The following is a 23,465-nucleotide window of genomic DNA, read 5'->3' on the forward strand; positions in this document are numbered from 1 at the left end:
TGTGCCTGCACCCACGTGTGATGCTGAAGTTGCTGCTCTGGGGACCGCGCTCTGAGATGTAGAGGATGTGATGGATGAGGTTAGAAACAGGGAGGCTATTAGAGGGGCAACCATGACCCTGTGTGGAACAGGGGACGAAGGTGGGTCACACTGCTAACTCCCAAACATGGGAACAGCAATGCAGGGTAAGGACACTTGGGATGGGGCACATCAGCTGGGCAATTATGGTCCTCACCCCCCCCAGTCAAGGAACCAGACCCTCAGTAATAAGTGTCATTCAGGAAGCACAGCAGGGCCAAGGTACAGTTCGTTCAATGGTTGAGAATGTGCTTAACATATGTGAGGTTGGGTGGGATCCCCAGGTAGTTTAGTTCAGTGGTTAGGCATGTGTTTAACACATCTGACATCCTGAGTGGGATCCCCAGGTAGTTCAATGGTTGGGTGGGTTTAACACGTCTGACATCCTGAGTGGGATCCCCAGGTAGTTCAATGGTTGGGTGTGTTTATCATGTATGAGGTCCTGGGTGGGATCCCCAGAACTGCAGAAAGAAATGACATTGAGCCAGAGCTTCCCAGCTGCCACTGTTTAATGCCCAATTATCACAACAGAAGGAAACTCGCTGGTGTGCAAGGCAGGACTTTGGGTGAAACGAGGAGGTAGGTGACCCACATGGAGTCCCCAGCTCAGGGACCCCAGACCCCACCCCCCAGCACCCTCAAAACAAACAACACCCACAAGACTTCATCTCTCCCAGCGGCCAGAGGCCGGCCAGACTTGTGGTCACTGTGGTCCCTAAAGGGCCTTGTGGGAGAACAGGGACGTATGTGAGGTGGCGCCTCTGGGCACAATGACAGAAACCAAGAAACTGATTCTAATCAACCCCAAAAGCTTCAGATGTGCTAGAGCTACACGGCACCTGATGCCGGCCGGCACAAGCAAACTCTCTACAACACTACCCTGTGCCGAGAACACGCAGGGAGGGGAAACCAAGTCACACCCCCTCAAAGCTCACAAACTCACTCTGCGTGGACACACCAGCTAGACAGGTCACCCAGAGGAGGGACTGACTCACCCTGACACCTCCACTGGTGCATTTCCAATCCTATTTACAAACTTAATTCTGCTAAGTGCTCTGAGGTCCCCAGGTGCTTGATGTCCCTGGGGACACAAATGACTTGGGGGCTTGCTGGTGGAGCTGGAGCATCTAGGAAAGAGACTGGCATCTTTCCCACCTTTGCATGAGCGCTCCCATGGGTTCTAAAAGAAATACCACTCAAAACTGTTCCAAATGGGGCACACCCCATTCTTTTAAAGCATTTTAAGGAACTTGGGGGTCTCAAGTATCATTTGGCAAGAAAGAGGCTTGAGCTTGTTCCCCACTCTAGCCTGGGGCTTCTCCTGGGAGGTCCCGCCCCTCGCCTAAGGGTTGAAAAGAGACAGCCAGGACAGCATGAGGCAGCTGCTGGGAAGGCCTCTGTCCATCCCCGGGCTGGGCCTTTGGCGCCTGAACTTGAATTCTGGACTGCATTATTAGCCTCATTCCAGACAGGAAGTACAGCCCTCTTCTCCAGAACCTTAGTTCTCCATCCAGTGGTCAAGGCTCAGAGGTCAGGCATCTCCCTTCTTGGAGTTGGCATATGGCTAAACGGCAGAGAGACCTGAGAACAACAACGCTGCCTCCAGGCTCCGAGCATCAAACCAGAGCCCAGGCTGCATCCTCATCCCTCGAGTCACCTGTGGCTCCAGGGCACGGTGGGCTTCCATGTGGTCTGATAAGCCCCTGTGCTTGGTAGCAGCTATGTCCAACCTACAGCACAGGCCACGGATAGCTATGGACACAGTTCAACACAAGACTGTAAACGTCCTTAAAGCATCATGAGATTTCTTTTCTTTTTCTTTTTTTTGGTAGCTTGTGCAGTTCTTGAGTGTGGACTTTATAGACGACAAGGTCACATCGCAGTGTCAAAAGGCTAGACACGCGATGTAAAAGCATACAAATTCCAAGTGTGGCAGCTGTGAGACACTAACCACTCCCGGAGGGGCCTAATTTGAGAGCCCAAGAAGTTGAGCTAAGGATAACACAAATTATCCCCCAAGTGGACATCAGTTCACATCAGCCCAACATTTAAACTTCAAATGCCAGTCAGCCAGCTAGGAGTTACCTGGCATAATCAACTTTATCTTTTAAATCAATTTAATGCTACACACTTATAAAAAAAAAAAGTGCTGCCCTGCTGAGCCCCTGAGAAACCTGAGCTCCCTGAAGGTGGGTAAGACCTCTCTCCCTTGGGTGTGCCTCTCCAGAACACATGGCCTTGGTTCAGCCCAGAGCATGCTCCATCCCAGAAAGGGCAAGGGAAACTAGCGGACTCCTGTCTCCATCTGGACCACAGGGACCCTGGAGGGTCAGCCTATGGGGAAATAAACCTAAGGCTCTTCCCAGATCCCCACACCATCTCCTCATGGAGCAGTGAAGACCACTCCACCCCATCCCCCCTTAGCATTCCAGTGGGGAAAGGTGCAAACCTGCCCTCAGGCTCCAGTCACTTGGGACCTCAGAAGCGGAGTGAGGGCTTGGGAAGGCCTGTCCCTAAGGAAACTCCCCCTCCGACAACCACGACCAAGAAACAAAACAATCCTCCCAGGGAAGCATGGGTAGCCCTTGGGTGTTTCTTCTCACATTTGTCTCTGCCTCCACCCCCCAGGTCTCTGACCAGGCAAGGCAGAGGCTCTGAGGAAGGTAGGACACGTGCCTCCTGCTTTTCCCAGGGGCTCTTCTGGCCTAATTCCTAAAGGCCTGTATTTACTTTCTGACGTTCAGGAGAGATAAGGGACCCAACCAAGAAGGGAACCTTCTTGGATACCTGTTCCTGTGGGGACCTCAATGCTATCTCTCCCAAGATAGCTACTGGAACCTTCTCTGGGGCGGAAGAGAAGCTGACGCCTTGGCTGGGCCCTGCACCTTACTAGAATTACAAGGCCTAAGTGCAATTAACATTCAAGCAAAACTGGATACTCTCCTCAAAACCCAGGTACCATTGTGGGGGGAGGACCAAGGAGCTGGCCCTGGCTCCTGGAAGCCCAGGTATTCCCTTAGACAGTGGGCATGGGAGAGCCTGTCTGAGGAGAAACTAACTACAAATCTCCCTGCTAAAACTCAGGGCGGACAAACAAACAAACCTGAAATAAATACAAAGGCATTAAGTGCTTATCGAAAAAGCCAGGGTCCAACTGCCCCCCAGAAGGAGGCAGCAGACCCTTTCCCTGAACATGGTCACCTGCACCTGTTGTCCTTCATGAAGGGGTCAGAGGTCAGAAGAGGAGGATCAGGGCCCAGCCCCTGACACACTCCTCACGTTCTCCACATCTCCCTAGCTGCCCTCCACTGGAAGGAAGGCTGAAACGGAGCCACTCATACACAGAGGGTGACACCTAGTGTCCAGTGTCCCCCATCTGTGAGGAGGTAGAGACAGAGGCAGGGCTCTTCAATTAATCAACAGGTCCCCAAGATCATAGGAGTCGAAGAGGTCACTGATGCCCTCACCCTCATCCATGCCCCACAGGTATTCGTCCTGGTCCAAGGGCGGGGAGAAGCTGATTAGAGGGGAGCTGGCAGCCAGGATTGGGGACAGGAACTGGTCCTCAGTCTGTTGCAGGAGTGGGTGTGACAGCTCCAGCATGTTGTCGGTGGTTTCCAAGGGGACAAGGGATGGTGCTGGTGGTGGCGGGGCCGGCTGGGGCATCAGCCCTGGTTCTGGAGACAAAGAGACTAGAGTCATGATTGGCCCTGAGCACACGGGGTAGTTTTCTGGCTCTCTGGCTGGCCGGCCCTCCTCTGTCTCATCCACTAAATGGCATGGTGATACCCTGTCTCTTCAGGCACCAGTCACAAAAACCTCATTTTCTACTCTCTCCCTGTCCTCCACTGGATGCAGTAGCCTGCTCCCCAAGCCCACCCCAGGCTTCTGTACCCAGCCCACCCTGCTATTGTAAAGGGCTGCTCCTGAAGCCATTTGCTCATTCCGGCAACTTCAGCTTCCCCAACTCTCCTACAACATCACAGCACACGACGCCCCAATAATGTCTATCATTAAAAAGCATCCTCCTGAGCCGGGCGTTGGTGGCGCACACCTTTAATCCCAGCACTTGGGAGGCAGAGGCAGGTGGATCTCTGAGTTCGAGGCCAGCCTGGTCTACAGAATAAGTTCCAGGACAGCCTCCAAAACAATACAGAGAAACCCTGTCTTGAAAAACCAATAAATAAATAAAACATCCTCCCAGGCTGGAGCGATGGCTCCAAGGTTAAGAGCATTGGCTGCTCTTCCTGATGTTCTGTAATGAGTGAGTACCCTCTTCTGACATGTAAGCATACATGCAGGCACTGCATAATGAAAGAAAGAAAGAAAGAAAGAAAGAAAGAAAGAAAGAAAGAAAGAAAGAAAGAAAGAAAGCAAGCATCCTTCCGGGGCTGAAGAGGTGGCTCAGTGTGCTGTTCTTGCAGAGGACCTGAGTTTGCTGCCCAGCATCTTCACCTGGTGACTCACAATAGGCAGCTCCAGATCCAGAGGATCTGATGCCCTCCTCTGGCCTCTGTGAGTACTTGTATTCATATGCACATGCCCACACACAAATAAGTAACGGGGAAAAAAAAGTATATTTTAAAGCATTGCCCCTCCCAGCCACAAGGGACAGTCCTTTTGACAAATGGTTCTGTGACAGGGATGTCTATGTGCAGACAAATGAAGTTAGACCCTTACATCATTTCCAGAAATTAGTTCAAAGTGAACTAAAAACCAAATGCAAAATATCAATCTATTAAATTCTTTTTTAAAATCTACTTCTTTTTATTTTATGTGTACTGGTGTTTTGCTGTGAGTGTCAGGTCCCCTGGAACTGGAGTTACAGACAGTTGTGCGCTGCCATGTGGGTGCTGGAATTGAATCCGGGTCCTCCAGAAGAGCAATCAGTCCTCCAGAAGAGCAATCAGTGCTCTATTTCTTTTTTTGTCTTTTCGAGACAGGAACTCACTCTGTAGACCAGGCCGTCCTCGAACTCACAGAGATCCGCCTGCCTCTGCCTCCCGAGTGCTGGGATTAAAGGCATGCGCCACTGCCCAGCTGCAGTCAGTGCTCTCAACCACTGAGTCATCTCTGCAATCCCATCAATCTATTAAATTCTTACAGAAAAACCTAGAACAAAAGTTTCATGCCAAGTGGTGGCTTACACCTCTAATTCTGGCCCTTGGGAGGCAACGGCAGAAGCGTCATAAGTTTGAGACTAGCGTGAAACATGGCAACGACAAACAGGATCTGGGGAGATAGCTTAGTGGCTAAGACGGCTTGTACTACAAGCAGGAGGACCGGAGTTTGAATCTCTAGCACCCACATAAAGGCTGGCATGGCTGCAAGTGCCTGTAACCCTAGAACTGGAGACAGACACTGGTGGATCCTGAGAGCTCATGGGCCAGCCAGTCTAGCCAAATAGTAGCAAGCTCCATACCCAGTGATCAGTCTCAAGGGAACAACTCAGAGGGTGACAAAGGAAGACACTCGACGTCCTGCTCTAGCCTCTGCACGTGTTTGCATAGTTACACATGCATGTGCATGTAACACACACACACACAACTGCCACCATCACTAAAGCTTGGGGCTGGAGGCATAACTCAGCAATAGAGTATTTGCCTGGTGTGCACAGGCCCCAGGTTCCATCCCCTGCACATCACAATCCTAACACGCTGCTGAGATTACAGCAAGCGGTCTGGCAAAGGGAAGAAGAATGTGGCCGCAAACCCCAGCCCTGCTTCTTATCAGCTGTGGGCTTCGGTGCCCCAGACTTCCCAGGAGGCTAAGGTAGAAACTACTCAGAATTTTGGGGAGTGGAAACTGAGGGGAGGCCTGTGGAAGTCACGGGGTAAGGTGAACCTTGCTCTCCTTCCTGCTGGTCACGGCCAGGCTGGAGCTGTCCTTCGTAACACCCATTGCTCCACCTCCTCTGAAGAGCTCCAAACTCCAGTGGACCCTGCACAGGTGGGGTACTCGGTTCATATTAGCTGTTTTGGAAAACCACAGTCTGGTGGTGTCATCCCCTGGGAATGGGCCCTGCAACATTCTTAGAGAATCAATCTTTCTTTCTTTCTTTCTTTCTTTCTTTCTTTCTTTCTTTCTTTCTTTCTTTCTTTCTTTCTTTCTTTCTTTCTTTCTGTCTGTCTGTCTGTCTGTCTTTCCTTCTTTCAAAGCAGTACCAGTAACAGAAGCGAGGCCAGTGCACATGCTAGGCAAACACTCTACCACTGAGCCTCCTTAACCTTCTCTATACTTGTTATTTTCAGACAGAGTCTAAGTTACCTAGGCTGTCCTTGAACTCACTATAGTCCAAGTCTCCCAATCAGTGGGGATTACAGGCGTTTGCCACTAGGCCAGGTGAATATTTGTTTGTTTATGTATCTCTTGAGCCTGAGTCTTACTATGTTGCCAAGGTTGGCCCTGAAATTCTGGCTTCAAACACTCCTCCTGCCTCACTTGGTCTCCCAAACCTGGAGACTACGGGTTTCAACCCAAGCCCCCCAGTTTCAGATCCTATATCCCAGAATGCCAGAGTCTGGACAAGGTGTGGAAGCAACTCTTATTCAAGTCCCTTCTTTTCTCTTCTTCTTCTTTTTTTTTTTTTTTTTTAGACAGGGTTTCTCTATGGCTTTGGAAGCTGTCCTGGAACTAGCTCTTGTAGACCAGGCTGGTCTGGAACTCACAGAGATCCACCTGCCTCTGCCTCCCAAGTGCTGGAACTAAAGGTGTGCACTACTACCGCCCGACTCGAGCCCCTTCTATCAAGAGGAAAATGAGGTTACAAAGAGTTAGCAATTCCTCTGGAGATGCCAGAACCTTAAATCCCAAGTCTGTTACACCCTCCACTCTGGGCATGGCCTCTGGTACTCACACCTCAAAAATAACTCTATTTGGGGGCTAGAGGATGGCTCAGAGGTTAAGAGCACTTGCTGCCCTTGAAGAGGACCCAAGTTTGGCTTCCAGCATCTAAAAGGGGGGGGGGGGTCGCCACTGTCTATAACTCCAGTTACAAGGATCTGATGTCCTCCTCTGGCCTCTGCAGAGCACTGCACATACTTGGTACATACAGCCCATATTTGCATCTTTTAAAAAAATATTTGCTTATTTTATGTATATGGGTGCTTTGTTTTCATCCATACCAGAAGAGGGTATCAGATCTTATTACAGATGGTTATGAGTCACCATGTGGTTGCTGGGAATTGAACTCAGGACCTCTGGAAGATCAGCCAGTCAGTGCTCTTAACTGCTAAACCATTTCTCCAGTCCCCTTGTTTGCATCTTTGTGAGTGTGCATGCAAGTGTGGGAGTGTATATCTTCAAGATAACTTCCTTTCCTTCCTTCAGTGGGCATAAAGTCAAAAGCAAACTGGCTCTACCCTTGCCTGCCCCGGGTGTTGGGGATAGGACCCAGGGCCTCAGGGGCTAGGCCAGGACTCTACCCCTCAGCTCCACCCCAGCCTCTGGGCTTTGGATCTTACACTAGAAAGCGGTCTCCATGAAAAGACAATCATATGCAAGTAGTTCTAACTTTGGAGAGCCGTATACATGTTGACAGCTAAGAGAAGAGGGCAGAGTACCAGGAGGGACAACAGGGTGGGGCACAGGTCTGGAATAAAAGATAGGGCCTGGGGAGGTGCCCAAGGGGACAGATGGCTGGCACACGGAGCGACACATTCAGGAGGGTCCCTAGAGAAGAGTTACGAGTCTGGGCTCTTGTCCCAACTCTCCCATCAACTTGCTGTGAGACCTTAAAGAAGCTACCTGCTCTCTCTGGGCACCAGTTCCATCATGTAGAATGAGATCAAGGTCAATAAACTTCTGTCCAGGGCTGGACGGTATTTTAGGTTTTGTGGGACACATGTGTCCCCTGTAACACAGTTGCCCTCTACCCAACTCCTTTTTTTAAATTTTTTAGATTTATTTATTTTATGTGTATGAGCATTTTGCCTGCATGTATGTATGGTACTGTGTGCATGCAGGACCAGCAGAGGTCAGAACAGGGCGTCACATCACCTAGAACTGGAGTTATGGAGTCACCACATGGGTGCTGGGGATGGAACTCAGGTCCTCTGCAAGAACAGCAAATGCTCCTAACAGCTGAGCCACCTCTCTAGTCCCCTTCCCAACTCTTGAAAAATGTAAAAACCAAGGTAGGGTACTTGCCTAGCGTGTGCAAAGTCCTGAGCTCGGTTCCTAGCACAACCACTAAAGACGAAGAAAAACAGGCGTTCAAAGCCATCATTAGCTCGTTGGCCATATGAAAACAAGCCCGTTTTGACCTGCAAGGCTGGAATGTGTCAACTTTTGTGTTGACACAGGAGCAGCCTATGTCCTGTGAAACATCACACCATGCCTTTCCCATCAGGCCAATCCCAGTTCTGCCTTTCCTCAGACACTAAGGTTCTTGGGCTTCCAAGACGGCTCACAGACACAAGGCGCTTGGTGACTTGCCCACATGGTATAAGGAGAAAAACAATCCCTGCAAGTTGTGGGTGGTACATGGACCCGAATGAATAAATAAATGTGACAAAAATTAAATAAAAACACTAGGGTTCTCCTTAAGGATCCAAAAAGACAATACAAAACAACAAAAAAACCAAAGGTGGAATTCGGGTCTACTTGACCCTGAAAACCTATTTGTCTGACCTGGGGCAGAATCCTAGTAGAAGGCTAGGCCATTCTGCAGAGGTGACTTCTGGCTCCATCAACTCCTGCACCCACCACCCACTCCCCAGCCCCCCAGCCAGGTGTGGGCCCTCCAGCCAGGAGCCCTTCTTGCTTGATCCTGTGCCTGAGGACACAGCTCTGGGTCCCTGTGGAGCAAGGGTCAGGACACCACTGTGCTGCTCCCAGCTGCCTGTCCTTGGCCAAACTCATTGTCTCTCCACTAAACCAGGAGTAATGAAACCTCCTCCAAGATGTGCTATGGAATGCAAATGCCCAATATGGAGCAGAACAAAGCAAAACAAAAAACAAACCCTAACACCAGGTGGTGGACTACACCTTTAATCCCAGCACTCAGGAGGCAGAGACAGGTTGACTGATCTCTGTGAGTTCCAGGCCAGTCTGATTCTGAGACTAGAAAGGTAATCATGTTTCCAATTCTCTAAGTTTTAGGTGGTAGACCAGGCTGGCCTAAGAACATAAACATATTCAGTAATTGGTGTGAAATCTAATGGGAAGCCCCACAGCTTTAGAATGCTTTTTTAAAATTTCTATTTATGTTAGGTATATGAATATTTTGTCTGCATAGATATAAATATAAGTGCATTGCATGAGGAGTGTGTGTATATGGTTTGTGTGTGTGTGTGAGAGAGAGAGACAGAGAGACAGAGACAGAGAGAGAGAGAGAGAGAGAGAGAGAGAGAGAGAGAGAGAGAGAGAGAAAGAGAGAGAGAGAGAGAGAGAGAGAGAGAGAGAGAGAGACAGATTTTGTATGATGCTGGGGTGTGCCCAAAAGAGTCACTGGCTCTCCTGGACTGCAGTGATGGATGGTTGTAAGCTACATGCAGGTGCTGGGAATTTAACCTGGGCCTGTTTGTTCATCTCAGCAGCTGAGTCTTCTCTTTGACCTTGGTCCCCCCCCACCTCCCCACCCCCCTGCTCCCCAGTTTTTTGTCTTTTTTCGAGACAGAGTTTCTCTGTGTAACAACAACCCTGGCTGTCCTGGTTGTAGACCAGGCTGGCCTTGAACTCAGAGATCCACCTGCCTCTGCCTCCCCAGTGCTGGGATTAGAGGTGTGAGCCACCACCGCCCAGCAGCCTTGGCTATTCTCATAGTATAAAAGTATATCGAGATGTATAGACTTTGTATCTGGTTCATTTCAGTGTGCAATGCTTTTTTTTTATTAACAAACTCCTTACGATAAAGTTTTAATTTAAAAAAGTAAAAATATTGAGAAAAGAAAACCCACAGGCTAAGAGTGTGGCTCGTTGCTGAAGTTCGGTGGTGTAGCGCTCACTTACTTAGGAAGCATAATGCCGCAGGTTCAACTCCCACACACCACATACACACACACACACAACACACACACACACACACACACCACACACACACACACACACACACACACACACACACACACACACACACACACGCGCCACCACTTACTGTGGCTCGCTGAGTGCCACGTGCTTGGCTGTGAGCCAACCTCATAGCAATTGTGGCAGTAAAAATGACAGTAACAGCCATTACCAGGTCAAACACTGGGCTCACATTAGTTCACTAATCCTTTTAATAACCTCAGAGTTAAATATTAACTACTCTTGTCCAATCTACCGATGAGGAAATTGAAGCACGAACTGTTGAAGGGCCCACATCAGAGGGAATGAATGGCTGAGCTGCCCCAGGGCAGCTCTGGCTCCCCTGGTGAGACAGGGAGGCACGAGCCTTTTGCAAAGCATGAAGGGCTGTTATCACATGTAGGGACACTGGGCTTATCTGCCTGGAATGCTGGGTATCCAACAAATGCACACAGGGAAGAATTAGGCCCACTTCTCTGCTCACGTCCTCTCCAAAGGGGTGGAGGGCTTACCTGAAGATGGCGTAGTCTCTGCGATCCCAGGATCAGTGCTACAGCTGGACACGGGGAAGTCAGGGACGGGGCTGAGGGTAGAGGCAGAAGGGAGGGTCTCCTTGGAAGGACTGTCTGGTTCCTGTACCTCCTCCGGGCACAGGTAGACTTCAATGGGCCCTTGGGTACTCTTTAGATAAATCTGCAGGTTCTCCTGGAGGAGGAAGAGAAACCATCTCACAATGCTGGACGCAGACTCTCAGGTCGGCTGGTATGAATGGACACAGTGCTACCCATGTGTGCAAGCTCAGTCCCTGAGCTGGACACTGTCCTCCCTGCCCTGCTGGGAGAAAAATCACCATTCCATTGTCCCATATGCAAGTCCCCTTGGAGGGAGGAAACCTTGATTTTCCCTTGGGGAAATAAGCCTGCCCTGAAGTCTGTGGAAGTGGCCTTCCAACTCCTGTGGCCCCACTTGTGATGCAGCTGGGAGAGTCCAGGGTTATGTGGCTCCCTCAGGGTGTCACATGTCACACATCCAACCAGCATTAGGTCTCTTACTACAGGGGAGGCTGAGCTGTTGGCCCATGCGCTCTACCACAAGCCGAGAGCCCACTTGAGAACAGCAGAGAAGGTGGGCAGGGATAGAGAGCACTGGACAGATGGGAACCCTGGTCTGAACCCCCAAATTAAACTTTGACTCCAATCTCCAAAATCCAGGGCTTGTCACTTGTCCTTTAAACACATTTTCAGTCAAGAAATAACAGTCCCATTGCCTGGGTCTCCCCCGACCCACCAGGCCCTGCGCTGAGGGGTGGGGCTTTCATTACCTCTGTGGTATGGGTTCCTTCAAAGATGTCATTTCTGGATCCCTCAATATGTGCCACACCCTGACAGAAGTTGAGCAACACATTCTTCCCTAAAGCTTAAACCCCTAACAGGGGCTGGCATCTAGCTCAGCCGACGGAATGCTTGCCTAGCAGGTAGAAGGCCCAGGTTCCGTGCTAACACCACCTAAACGAGTGTTGTCGAGTACGCCCTTAAGCCCAGTGTTCTGGAAGCAGAGGCAAGAGTCTTGATCAGAATTCCAAGGTCATCTTTGGTTACATAGTAAGTCTGCAAGGAATTGTGTCAAAGATGGGCCTGAGAACTGAGATTTAGTGTCCTTAAAAAAAAGAAACTGGATCTAGTCTGAGGCTGACTAGGAAGGAAGTGACTCAGTGTCAAGCTGAAACCTGAGGGTGGCTAGCAGTCCACCAGGCAGGGAGAGGGAAGTGCATTCCAGCTAGAGGGGACAGCGTGTGCAAAGGTCCTGCACCGAGGACAGACTGCAGACAGCCTGATGTACCAAAGCGCAGAGCCATGGAGATGGCTTGGGAGAGGAATCCAGTGGAGTCCTTTGGGCTCAGTGCAGCCAAGGCTTCATGAGGAGTATTAAGGATTTTGGTTAAGAGCTGGAGAGATGGCTCAGTGGTTAAGAGCACTGGCTGCTCTTCCAGAGGACCCAGGTTTGACTCCCAGCACCCACAGGGCAGCTCACAACAGCCTATATAACTCTAGTGCCAAGGAAATCTAATACCCTCTTCTGGCCTCCACAGGCACTGCATATACATGGTACACCAACAATATATGCAGGCAATACATCCAAACATAAAAATAAAAATGTTAATCAATCTCAAAAAAAAAGAATTTTCATCTTGGGATAGAGAGATTGATCAGCAGGAAAAAACAAAAACAACAACAAAAAACCCTGCTCCAAGCCTGATGGTACACAGGAGAAAACTGACTCCTTCCAGTTGTCTCTAACATTTATACACACACACAGATTAACTAGATAAATACAATGTTCAGACTTTTTTCTTTCTTAATTTGATCTTATGATATAAATGGTGATGTCTGCCTCTAAAACCAGCACTTGGGAGGCAGAGGCAGGAAGACCAGGAATTTGGGGCTAGGCTGGGCTACATAGTAACCTTAACCTGACCCACACAGTCAGGGCACAGGGCTGACTCAGTCCTGGAGAATGTGCCAGCACACTCAAGGCACTGGGTTCCACTCTCAGCACCAAAGAAAAACTGTCTTCATCTTGAGCCTGTGAGAACATGGACAGTGGGTGAGGATTCTTGTGAGTCCTAAACTGGCTTCCGTGGGGACACCTGTGTTCGTGCACAGGAACCCACACAAAAGGAATGCAAAGGAGAAAATCTATGCAAAACCAGGGAAGTCCTCGGGCCAGTGATTAGCCTCCATTTTTCTTCCCAATTTCTGCCACTTCTGCCCCAGACCCCAGAAGGACCAGTGGAGCCGGGGCTGGCAGTGCCAGGCAGACTCTACAGAGCTACCCAGTGCATTCCCACCCTGTTCTCCACCCAGGGCTTCCCTCTCACCTCCGCCCTGTCAGGGACTTCCAGTCTTGTCTGTGGAGGGGCCTTGACTACGATGACCGTCTGCTCCTTGAAGTTGCCCACAGCACGGATGTCCTGGTAGGTCACATAGGCCAGTGTAGGGGCAGGAAAGTTAAGAAAAACGACCGCCGTGTCAAAATGCACACCCCCAGCCTGCCAGGGGACTTTTATCTCCTCTTGTAAACCTCTGAATATCACATCCTCACACGTGAAACAGTTCAGAAAAAGCTTCAAATGACCATAACCTGTTCTTTGAATAGCATAAGTCACCTTCCTCCCACAGGAAAACAGATTGCAATACCCACGTTTAATGTGGCTGTCTGTAACCACAAGGAAATTGGGTGGGCCTAGGTGCCCATCGACAGATGAATGGATGCTGAAAATATGGTACAGACTCAACAGAAATGATTCAGCATAAAAGAAAATGAAAATAGGAAATATGTATGAAAATATTACACGAAGCCAGGTAACCCAGTCACCATTCCAACAGGCAGCACCAGGTAGACTCAGTGAGTTACAGAAAACAACAAAGAAGACAGGATATGAAGGCGGAAGGGGCTGTATGGGGGGGGTCAGAGAGGGAAACTGGAAGTAGATGTGATCAATGTACACATGCATGAAATTGTCAAAGACTAAATAAAAGGAGAAGAAGAAATACAAAATAAAATCTTGGGCTGGTAAGATGCCTCAGAGAAAAGACACTTGACCCCAAGCACGACAATTTGATCCTTGGGACCTCCATGGTGGAGAGAAAGAATTGACTCCAAGCAGTTACCCTCTGATCTCCACATATGTGCCACCAGCACGATGCGCCCCGCCCCCAACACACAAATAAAGACATGTAACTAAAAACAAAACAGTAAATTAAGAAGGGAAATCTAGATCGGATCCAAACACCCATTCCAGCTAGCCATCATCAACACAGTACACCAGCAACCACGTGGTGGCTCACAACCATCTACAGTGGAGTCTGATGTCTGCTTCTGGCATAAAGTTGCACATGTAGATAGAGAACTCATACATAAAATAATCCTTAAGAAGGAAAGGAAGGAAGGACCCCCAACTTTCCTAAGCCTGACAGGGAGAAACAGATAGGACAGTCCCCTAGAGGGAGCTAGTCCCAGGAAGGAGGTAAGAAATCAGCTGGGTGTCGATTTCAGCAGCCAGCAGCCCTGCCCCTGCCCATCTCTCTGCAGAAAGAATATTTCTTGTTGGCATTATCCTCGGTCAGGCGCTTGAAGCTCTGCGAGCAACTCTGAATGAGCTGGTCCAAGGTCTGCTCTGCCTTCATCAGCTCCTTCAGCTCCTGCCCCAGCTGCTGCTGCTTGGCGGGTCGGGTGGGGTCTTCAAATATTCCCCTGCCTCTGGGAACAGAGCAGCCCCAATGTCAGTGTCAGCACGTATTCATTGTCCCTACCATCATCAGGGCTGCTCTGCACGACTGCATGAGAGGGCTAGTCCAAGCCAGGGCGAGTCTGCGGTGGTGCCCAGGACACATGAGGCCCACCTCCCTGGGAACTGTCGTGGACCGGCACTTGAAGTCTGGGGGTAGGTGAGACATTAGGAGACCGAACCCCTGGATCTATCCTTATGCCCCCGCCTCCACCGGATGGAAAGGTACTATTGACTTTAGCCTTGGCTCCGCTCCTGGGTTTCCCTTAGGGTTCATGCCAGGGTACTTTCAGACCTTGCAGCTGTGGGGAGGAGTCTGACCCACACCTGTGCAGCTCCCAAGGGGCTTTCTTAAAGAGGAGGGGTCCTGGGGACCGGGACATAATGAGCTGGGGTCCTCCGGGGCCTTTACAGCCCGAGAACTACTCAGCTCTGCCCCGGTCTCCTTGCTCTTGCTATCACGCCAGCATTTAATACCTGTCCCGTCCCACTCAAACACACTGGCTCTGCCCTTCCTCGTAGACCTATTGGTTGACTTTGGCCACCAACCACGCCGTACTTGCTGTGGATTGCCTGTTGCTGGGGAGGGAACTCCAAAACTCACACCCATTGGCTACTGTCCCCGGCCCCGCCCCCAACACATGCACCCATTGGCTGGTGCCATGGCCTGGCCCAGGCACTCACACCCACTGGATGTTGTTTTTGGACTTCTTGCGGATGAGCTGGATGCCCTCCAGCACGTTGGTGATGTCATAGATGCGCCGCTTCTGCACATCCAGCACTTCAGCTGCCCAGTTCAGGTCCAGGACCCCATCCTCCGACTCACTCAGGAGGTAAATGAATTTCTTGGTGAGCAGCCCCAGCGACGTGTCATAGCGTGTCTTCTCCCCAGGAGACTTGGGGGCTGAGGAAGAAGAGGCCCCACTCACACGCTGCCCTGGGGGAGCCAGCCTGGGTTCTCTCCAGGAGTTCAGATCCATTAAACAACACCTTCTACCACCCTTCACCGAGAACTGTCCAACGTGCAGAGCACTCAGGCAGCGGGGTCTCCACAGCCTCACAGACCAGGAACCCGTAACCTCGAGGGGGAAACAGGCTTGCTCCAGGTCTCACCGCCAGGGGGCGCTGCAGACACCGGAAGCCAAGTGTCGCGACTCCGGGTTCAGGGTACCTTTCCACCACAGCTCAGAGCAGACATAGCAACAGCTCCAACAACTGCATGCTGTTGGGAGGGTCACTGTCCTGGGCAACTTCCTTAAGCGAATACCCTACAGTGTTGTACAGAAGCAGATTGGCTAAGTCATTCGTTTGTTTCATTCAGCAAGTGGCAAACTAGGATTCAAACGTAGGCAGTTTCCTAAACCATTATCCTCTCCGGCCAATTATACCGGGAATTAGGAATTATGGTCGGGAGGGAAGGACAAGCCTGGATTTGAGAACATTTTTATAGATCCACACTTGCCTTTCCTTGTGTAGCCCAATAATTATCTGAGGGGAATCATCTAACATCAAACATCAAATGAACCAGGTTCATGGAAAAGGTCCCTTTCTCAATAAAGTTGATGTTGCAACACCACCACTCAGCTGCTGCGAATAAAAGCACAAGGGAGCTTTTGCAATCAAATGACTTTAAGTCACATAGAAGTTGGTGGCCAAACTAATCATGGGAACTAAATTTTAGTCTCAGGTGCCTCTGGAAGGGAACTTGAGAATCCCTTAACACATAGAAGCCAAGCATTTGACACACGTGCTACTTAGTCTGGTTTTGCGTCTGTGGCAGACATTAATAGTCCATGGGTGTACTATCTGGAATCCTTATGTCTTGGTTCTAGGTAACCTCTAATCAATCAGTTGAATAAACTTTCTCCCCACCCTGACCTAGCTGTGCCGAATCTACATGAGATAACAAGGGTTCACAGAAGAGTGAACCAGTCAAGAGACGTGGAGCCCTTACCTGGACCCCCCAGTTCCTGACTTACATGCATTCTACCTAGACACGTGCCCTCATTAGGTCTCTGGGGAAACTCATATATCTCCTGGACACGCTGGCTTCCGTTCCCAGTTTAACCAGAATAATGACTGGAAATCTCAGCAGCAGGAATTCTTTCTGGCTTAGCGTTAGGAAGGCTCTAGCAGCACAGCCTCGAGAGACCTGCGGATGCACAGGCTGGACTATTCCGAGCTCTAGTTCCTGTTGAATCAGTTAGTTATGTCTGATCCTCCCAGAGCTCTTGCAGAAAATGTCAGATTAACCCAACCACGAAAGCTTAAAAAGATACGAAGCTCCCAAGTCAACACTAGAGGTGGTGGTCAGCTCTGGGGAGCAGGTGCCTGGCGTATAAGAAGCAGTGTGAGGCATTGGTCCTGATTCCACTGACTAGCTGTGTGACCTCGGCCAAGTCCTGAGTTCTCCTACGTTGCCTCATCAGTAAATGGGACATACTCCTGCCTACTGGGCAGAATCAAGTGCGAGAATACACCAGAAACCTTGGGAAAGAAAACGGTCTGAAACAGACTCTGTGCTGGTGACGGATGGGTAGCGCTGTTGCCTCCTACCCCGAGCTCCCACCCTGCTGCAGGTGCCCATCAGAAACTCTTACTTTTGGGGCTTGGCAAACCATCCACTCGGATGCACTTCCCCTTGGGAGTCCGGAATTCAGGGACCGAAGGCCTCCCAATGCCCTCCAGGTCCAGCTTCCTCTTGGCCTTTGACAGACAGGAGAGAGGGGGAAGAGAAAGAATTAGAATTGGTTTTCCTTAGCCTTTTCCCTGAACTGCAGCCGGGGCAAGGAGCCCACCAGCAGCCACCTCCTGGTGTTTGCCATCAGCCCTTGGTACAGCGTGGCTGACTGAACTCCTTGAGGAGGAAATGTCAATGCCCAGCGAAGAGAGTGCCATATTTTCTGAGGGACAAATAAAATTCCTACCTCTGTGGGCCAACCCCTTGACCCCTTGAGTCATCTACCCAATGAAACTCTCTCTCTGTCTCTGTCTCTCTCTCTGTGTCTCTCTCTACACACACACACACACACACACACACACACACACACACACAGAGGAAGAAGTGGGAGGGGCCTAAACCACATCAGGCTGGAGACTGGCCCCTTTCTGAAGCAGCTGGCTCAGACAGACCTGGTGCCCATCACAGCAGCACAGCTGGCCCTTATCAGGGTGGGACCAGCATCCGCCCAGGCCCAGGGGACTTCCTGGCTCAGTGCCACACCCCAGGGAGGTGCCCACATTGGGAAACAGTACAGATACTCCCCCTCCCCATTTGGCCCCCAGCTTGAGGGTCCAGGGCCTCCTGAATAGACAGCTTGTCATTCTCTTTGCTGAGACACAATGAATCCTTCCCCAGTGTCTTAAGGACAAGCAGCTGAGGCCCTGCTGCCCCTCCCAGTTCCCGCCAAGCTTGGGAAACACCTGCTGGGGAAACCAAACCACAGCCCATCTGCTGCTTTCTACCCAGACACCACCCACCACCACCACAGGGCCACAATGAGGCTTCTAGCTGCACTGCCCAGAAAGGGCCTCCCTGATGGTTAGGGCTGGGCAGGGGTGGGGCAGAGGCACTGGGGCACTGGGGCACTGGGCAAAGGGCCAGCTGGGATCTCCAGCACCTCTGAAGGCTCACCGTGTGACCTAGGGATACCATAGCTAAGAGCCTCCGTTTCCTGCTCTGTAAAATGGGCAGAACATCATGACATGGAGGGCTATGGCAAGGACTTGGTCGTAACTTCTGTGGAGTTCTCAGGATGAGATACACAGTAGGGTCTCAGGAAATGCATAGTCTATTCCCCAAGCACGATCTCAACATCTTCCTGGACACACCCTTTGGGGCCATTGAGCCTGTTTCCTTCCTTCTCTGTCCCCTAGACACCCCCACCCACTTGAGAGGTCTGTTTTAACACTTAGTGGTGAGGTCACGCTTGCTCGGCAGGGCTGAGCCTTCTAACTGCTGCTGAGCACAGCTGGCCTGACAGGTGTCAGTTCCCCTCAACTCCTGCCCCCTCCAGGAAGTCTCCCCAGACTGGTGCAAGAGTTCTGCTTACTGCTTTCAGGAGCCTGTTACTTCAACCCTCCACCCCACACCAACGCTCAGATGGAACCCAAACACTTCCCCTACTCGTTCCTCAGAGAGTGTCCCCTGAGTATCCCTCACCTACCTCTCACCTGACCAAGAGTCCTAGCCCCATCCTGTCATCAGAGAAAGGCCCAGCCAGTGGCCCGCTGAGCCCTGCTACACAACCCAAGCTGGGTTCCAGCGCCGGCTCCAACTGAGCCCCCAACACTAGTCACATTGCACAGCTGCTGTGAGCAAGGCCAGGTGGGCTCCACGGACTTTGTCTCGAGCAAATGATTCACTCTACCCCCCTCCCACCATACAAGGACGGGGAGATGGGGGACCGGCCAAGTCACGTTCCAGTTCATCCCACACTCTCAACTCCCCATCAGAAGGGCGCTTGCCCCCTGCACGGCAGGGAGCAGGAGGGAACCCTGACCGGCCAATCACATCCGCTCAGTCCCGAAGTGGATCAGCACTGACAGTCGGTCCTGGCAGACAAGTCCATACAGAGAGGCTAAGTTACAAGGCAGGCCTGGGGTCACACAGACAAAAGCAGAGCCTGGGTTTGAACCCAGGTCTGCCCAACTCCAGAGCCATGTGCCAGCTACAAGAGCCATCCACATACATTCCCTCAGGAATTGCTAGTATGTGGGCTGTGCCATCTGCTCCCATCACATCACACACTGCCTCCTCCTTTTCGTCGTCATCGTGTGGCTGGATCGAGTCAGGTAGCAGAGAGAAAGCACCAGGAGAGGCTGAGCACAGGCCCTGGGGTCAGATGGGGTCAAAAGTAGACTTCCCCCTCCTTAGCCAGGTGAGCTGGGAAGTCGGGTGACCTTGACCCACCTACTGAGTTGGGCCAGCCTGCTCCTGAGGAGAGTCAGCAAGTGCATGTACTCTGCCCAGGCCGGTGAGGGGCCTCCCGCCACTCAGGCATGGGTATCACCGTGGGTGAAGTTCAGAGACAGCAGGGGCTAAGGAGAGCAAAAGTCTGTGACCACACCCAGAGGCCAGTGTGGCTCTAATCTGGACCCTCTGAACCAGCCCCTTTGTCCTGGTTAGGATTTAAGTCCGATTGCCAAGTCCTTGGGGGTAGAATACACCCCTTGCTCAGGCAGCCCCAGAGAGCCAGCAGGACAGCCAAGTGAGAGGTCTGGTCAGAGAGGGAAGTGACTGGCCCAAGGTCACACAGCAGGGACCTGGGTCTCCTTTCTTAGGCAGGCACTGGGGTGAGAGAAAATTTAGGGACCACTTTGCTGTTGGCTCCAAAGGTTCATGAGAGCAGGACAGCCTGGGACAGGTCACCCTATCCCCAAGCCTTCGTGTCATCTTCTGGCCGGGTGTCAGTAGAGTTTAAAAATATGCATGTACATACATTCAGCTTATAGTCTAAGTTATTGCAGAGGCTAAGGCAGTATTTTTTTTTTATCTTGAGGCAAGGTCTCACTATGCACCCTGGCTCTCCTAGAACCTCTCTATGTAGACTAGGCTGACCTCAATCTCACAGAGATGCACCCGCCTCTGCCTCTGGAGTACTGGAATTAAAGACCTGAGCCACCATGACCAGCTGGATCTGGAACTTTCAACAGTTTTCCTGCCTCAGTTTCCCCAGTGCTAGGGCTACAGGAGTGTATGTGTGCCTAGCTAAACTGGATCATTTGAGTCTAGGCATCCAGGATCAGATCGGCAATAGTGACACCCTATCTCACAACAACAACAACAGCTAGGCATAGCGGCCTTTAATCCCAGCACTCAGGAGGCAGAAGCAGACAGATCTGTGAGTTCGAGGCCAGCCTGGTCTACAGAGTAAGTTCCAGGACAGCAATGGGACAGTGTAGACAGATGAAGAGCCCCCATTATCCTCACTGAAACCAGCTTGTAGAATGGATAGAAAATGTCATGAGCCTGGCCAGCAGTGAGACTCTGAAAAGGAGAGGTGTCCCCACCCGCACCCCCTTCTTTTCTAGAGACTATCGAGAACACTAGTCCAGAAGCAAGGAGGCCTGAGTCCTGGCCTTACTTCTTCAACTCAGCCTGGTTACCACCCCTTTAAAGGCCAGCTCCCCAACAAATCTTGCTCACCCCCACACTTGGCAGCCACAAAACAGAAGGCCACACCCAAGGTTGGGTTTGGAGCAGCTCCAGGTCACACCCTTGTAAAATGAGTAAGCAGGGGGTTAGGCCTGCCCTCGGGGCACTGGGGCCCCAGCATCTGGAGATGGACCAGAGATGGGCCCTGGGCCTGGCAGGCCTTTAGGGAGTCTGATGCAAGGACACCCCCTCTTCTTGGCATGTGATTTCACCTCTGCTCAGTTTCTCACCTGCAGAGAGCCTCATCCCGAGCATCTTAACCAAGATCACTGGCGAAGAGTGCCAAACAGTGCCTGGCAGGCAAGGGCTGCTCTGGCTAAGATCCCTGAGCCCGCCCTGGGAGGGTAGGACCGACAGATGCAGAGTTGGTGGGGAAGGCCCAAAACGCTTCTAAGCCCCAGCTGTTCCTGACACTGTACATCCAGGAGCAGGTGGTCAAAGGAGACATTAGCTGCCACAGAGTCCCCTTTCCGGGGGCCACCTAGCTCCAAGGCTGCATTCAGAGAGCTGACTTGTGGGTCAGGTCCCTGGACCCATCTCCCCAAATGACCTCTGACCCTCAGTTTTCTGCCTCTGTGACACAAGGCTTCTTGTTCGATTTCCTTCACAAGCTACACAAATGCATTAGGCTGAAAAATGCTGAACACCAGGTAAGACAAGAGACAGTTATCCTCATCACCCTGACCTGTAAAACAGGGAGACACTTCCCACACCACCAGGGAAAGGGATCTGGGAAGGTGAAACACAGCTTGACTCCAAAGGCAGCAGTGAGGCTCTGCCTGTAGCCAGAGAGGTGATCCCTGTGGCTCCCAAGATCACTGAGCCCTGACAGACGCACAGGTCATCCAGAATGCCCAGGGGACACGGATGCTCTTATCCCTGTCCCTAGACTTAATACCATCTCCCCTCCTTGGCACCTGCTTCCAAAACCTGAGTTGGAAGTGACAGAGGAAGGTGCATTTCTGAAAGAGTCTGAAAGAGGAAACTCCGGCTTGTCAAGATGGCTCAGTGGGTAGAGGAGCTTGCCACCAAGCTGGGCAGCTTGAGTTTGATCCCCGGGACCCACTCGGGAAGTAGTAAAAAACCCCAACTCAGAAAGTTGTCCTTTGACCTCCACACACAATGTAGCACAAACAGCCCCCTCCCCCACATAAATGTAAAGGGGAAACAGAGGCCCTGACTTATCCAAATATGCAGTGATGACCAGGGGGCTGCCCGAGGCCTATTCCCACGCTGCTTCTGCTCCCACAGCACACACCCTGGGCTACAGCCCAAAGCCACCACACACCAGGCCTCCTTGACAACAGGTCTGCAGGACTGAGGACACAGTCCAACTGAACAGGAACTCCAAGAGACTAACTACATTTGCATCTGCTACTGGCAGTGTCAGAGGATGACCAGACTGTGGGGAGGACCTGAGGACAAATACCACTTGAGAAGGACCTGGCTAGATAGATCACTCTGTCCATACGAGGCTGGACCTGAGACCCACGGCATCTAGCCTCCTGTCACCAGGAAACGCCAAAGGCCAAGCCCCTGGCCTGCGATAGCAGGTGCTGGTTTCTGGTGTAAACAATGGAGAAATGAATGAATTATAGCAATGTCTATGGCTTGTGGACTCTCTCAAGGTCACACTGGCCCTACGGGGATTGGGCTGGGTCTCCAGACTCCCAGTTCAGTGCTCATCCCACTATAGTAGGAGGTGAGATTATTTCATACAGTAAGAAAACGTTCTCAACACCGCTAGCACCACTCCCCCACCTCAACCAGCTGTACTCAAACTGAGCCCCAGGAGCCCTCCTTCCTTCCCCCACCCCAAACACGCATATGGGAAGCACAGAGGGGGGTCCCCAGCATTACCGGCAGCCGGCCTGCGGGCACACATCGCACAATCTGGCCCTCGGGTCCGTGGGGAGTGGCGTCGAGGCAGGTGCCCAGCGCCGTAGCGGAAGGCACCGTCTGCGTGTAAATCGAAGTGTAGTACGTAGTGGTGGTGGTGGTGGCCGGACAGAGCTGGGGGCTGCTGAGACCCGAAGGCCACAACTCGGTGGGGTTCAACGCGGGCAAGCTCTTTGTGGGCTGCGCTGTGGCCGGAGCCAGGGTCCGCGGCGCGCGCAGCATGGCGAGTGCGGCGCCCCCTACCCACCCGGGTCTGGCGAGCGCGCGCGGGGCACCTGCGGGCTTTGCAGCCGGCTGCGCCGCGGACGCCGGGAGCAGCCGCCAATGGACGCCCGCGGGGCAAGGCCGGACCCTCCCCTCCTGGCCCGCCGCCCAGCGCCGCCGAGCTCGTAGATCACTGCTCGGGGATCGCGTGGCGCGGGTGCCACTGCCAGGGGCTGGCCCGGCTCGGCCCGTGTCCCGAATGAATGTCTGGGATCCCGGGATCGCGCCGGCGCGGGAAAGCGTCCCGGGATGCCCACGGACTCCGCGGACACGCGTGTGCTCTGACCCGCGAGGGGTGTCTTGCACGCCCCGCTGAGCTCTCCGCTTGCACCCTAGTCCCTGGCCCTTGCTCGGGCTCCTTTTTTCTTTTCTTTTCTTTCTTTCTTTTTCTTCCTTTCTTTTTTTTTTTTTTTTTTTTTTAGCGCCAAACTACGTGCCGCCAAATTCGGATCTCCCGCGGAAAATGCCGGGCTTTGATTGGCTGCTACAATATATACAGGCTCCACCCTCCCACCCGCCCCCGGAAAGGCTTAGTCTAAGAAACAGCAATTACAACAGAAGCTTAGTGGCTTAAAGGGACCGCGACATCTGCTAACTTAAGCGTCCTCTTGGTTCCAGCGAAACTGAGGCATGAGGTGCTTCTGGGACTCCCAGTGTTGCGATCGACAGAACAGCGAATAGCGTTGAGGAATGGGCCCCGGGTCCCTGAAGGTGGGGCCAAACACTTAAGGGAAGTCAGAGTCTGGACTTGAGCCTTGACACTCAGTGAAT

At 51.8% G+C, this 23,465-nt stretch overlaps 1 protein-coding gene across 6 annotated transcripts; it reads right to left on the minus strand.

Moving 5' to 3' along the window:
- Positions 1 to 569: 569 nt before the first annotated feature.
- On the minus strand, positions 570 to 23,082 carry E2f2 (E2F transcription factor 2). Of its 6 annotated transcripts, none has more exons than XM_040756342.1 (7): positions 22,392 to 23,082; positions 16,975 to 17,080; positions 15,065 to 15,278; positions 14,188 to 14,346; positions 12,965 to 13,079; positions 10,599 to 10,791; positions 570 to 3,755 (listed from the first exon to the last, which is right to left on the minus strand). In XM_040756342.1, the coding sequence occupies exons 1-7, from the start codon at positions 22,650 to 22,652 to the stop codon at positions 3,487 to 3,489; spliced, it is 1,317 nt and encodes a 438-aa protein (XP_040612276.1). In that variant the 5' UTR covers positions 22,653 to 23,082; the 3' UTR covers positions 570 to 3,486. The 6 variants fall into 6 exon arrangements, with proteins under 6 accessions (XP_040612276.1, XP_012976655.1, XP_040612277.1 ...); XM_013121201.3 differs by having other exon boundaries at positions 15,059 to 15,278; positions 22,392 to 23,079; XM_040756343.1 differs by lacking the exons at positions 15,065 to 15,278; positions 16,975 to 17,080; positions 22,392 to 23,082 and adding an exon at positions 14,852 to 15,052 and having other exon boundaries at positions 14,188 to 14,344.
- Positions 23,083 to 23,465: the final 383 nt, after the last annotated feature.

Source organism: Mesocricetus auratus, unplaced genomic scaffold (assembly GCF_017639785.1).
Source record: "Mesocricetus auratus isolate SY011 unplaced genomic scaffold, BCM_Maur_2.0 Super-Scaffold_100014, whole genome shotgun sequence".
NCBI classification, from domain to species: Eukaryota; Metazoa; Chordata; class Mammalia; order Rodentia; family Cricetidae; genus Mesocricetus; species Mesocricetus auratus.

Bases quoted from the DNA above. Each gene is read 5' to 3' on its own strand.
- E2f2 (XM_013121201.3), bottom strand. From the start codon at position 22,652: ATGCTGCGCGCGCCGCGGACCCTGGCTCCGGCCACAGCGCAGCCCACA. The intron at 17,081-22,391 runs GTAATGCTGGGG...TGTCTGTCAAAG, and splicing joins TGCCCGCAGGCCGGCTGCCG to GCCAAGAGGAAGCTGGACCT. The intron at 3,756-10,598 runs GTAAGCCCTCCA...CTTTGTCTCCAG, and splicing joins AGAGACTACGCCATCTTCAG to AACCAGGGCTGATGCCCCAG.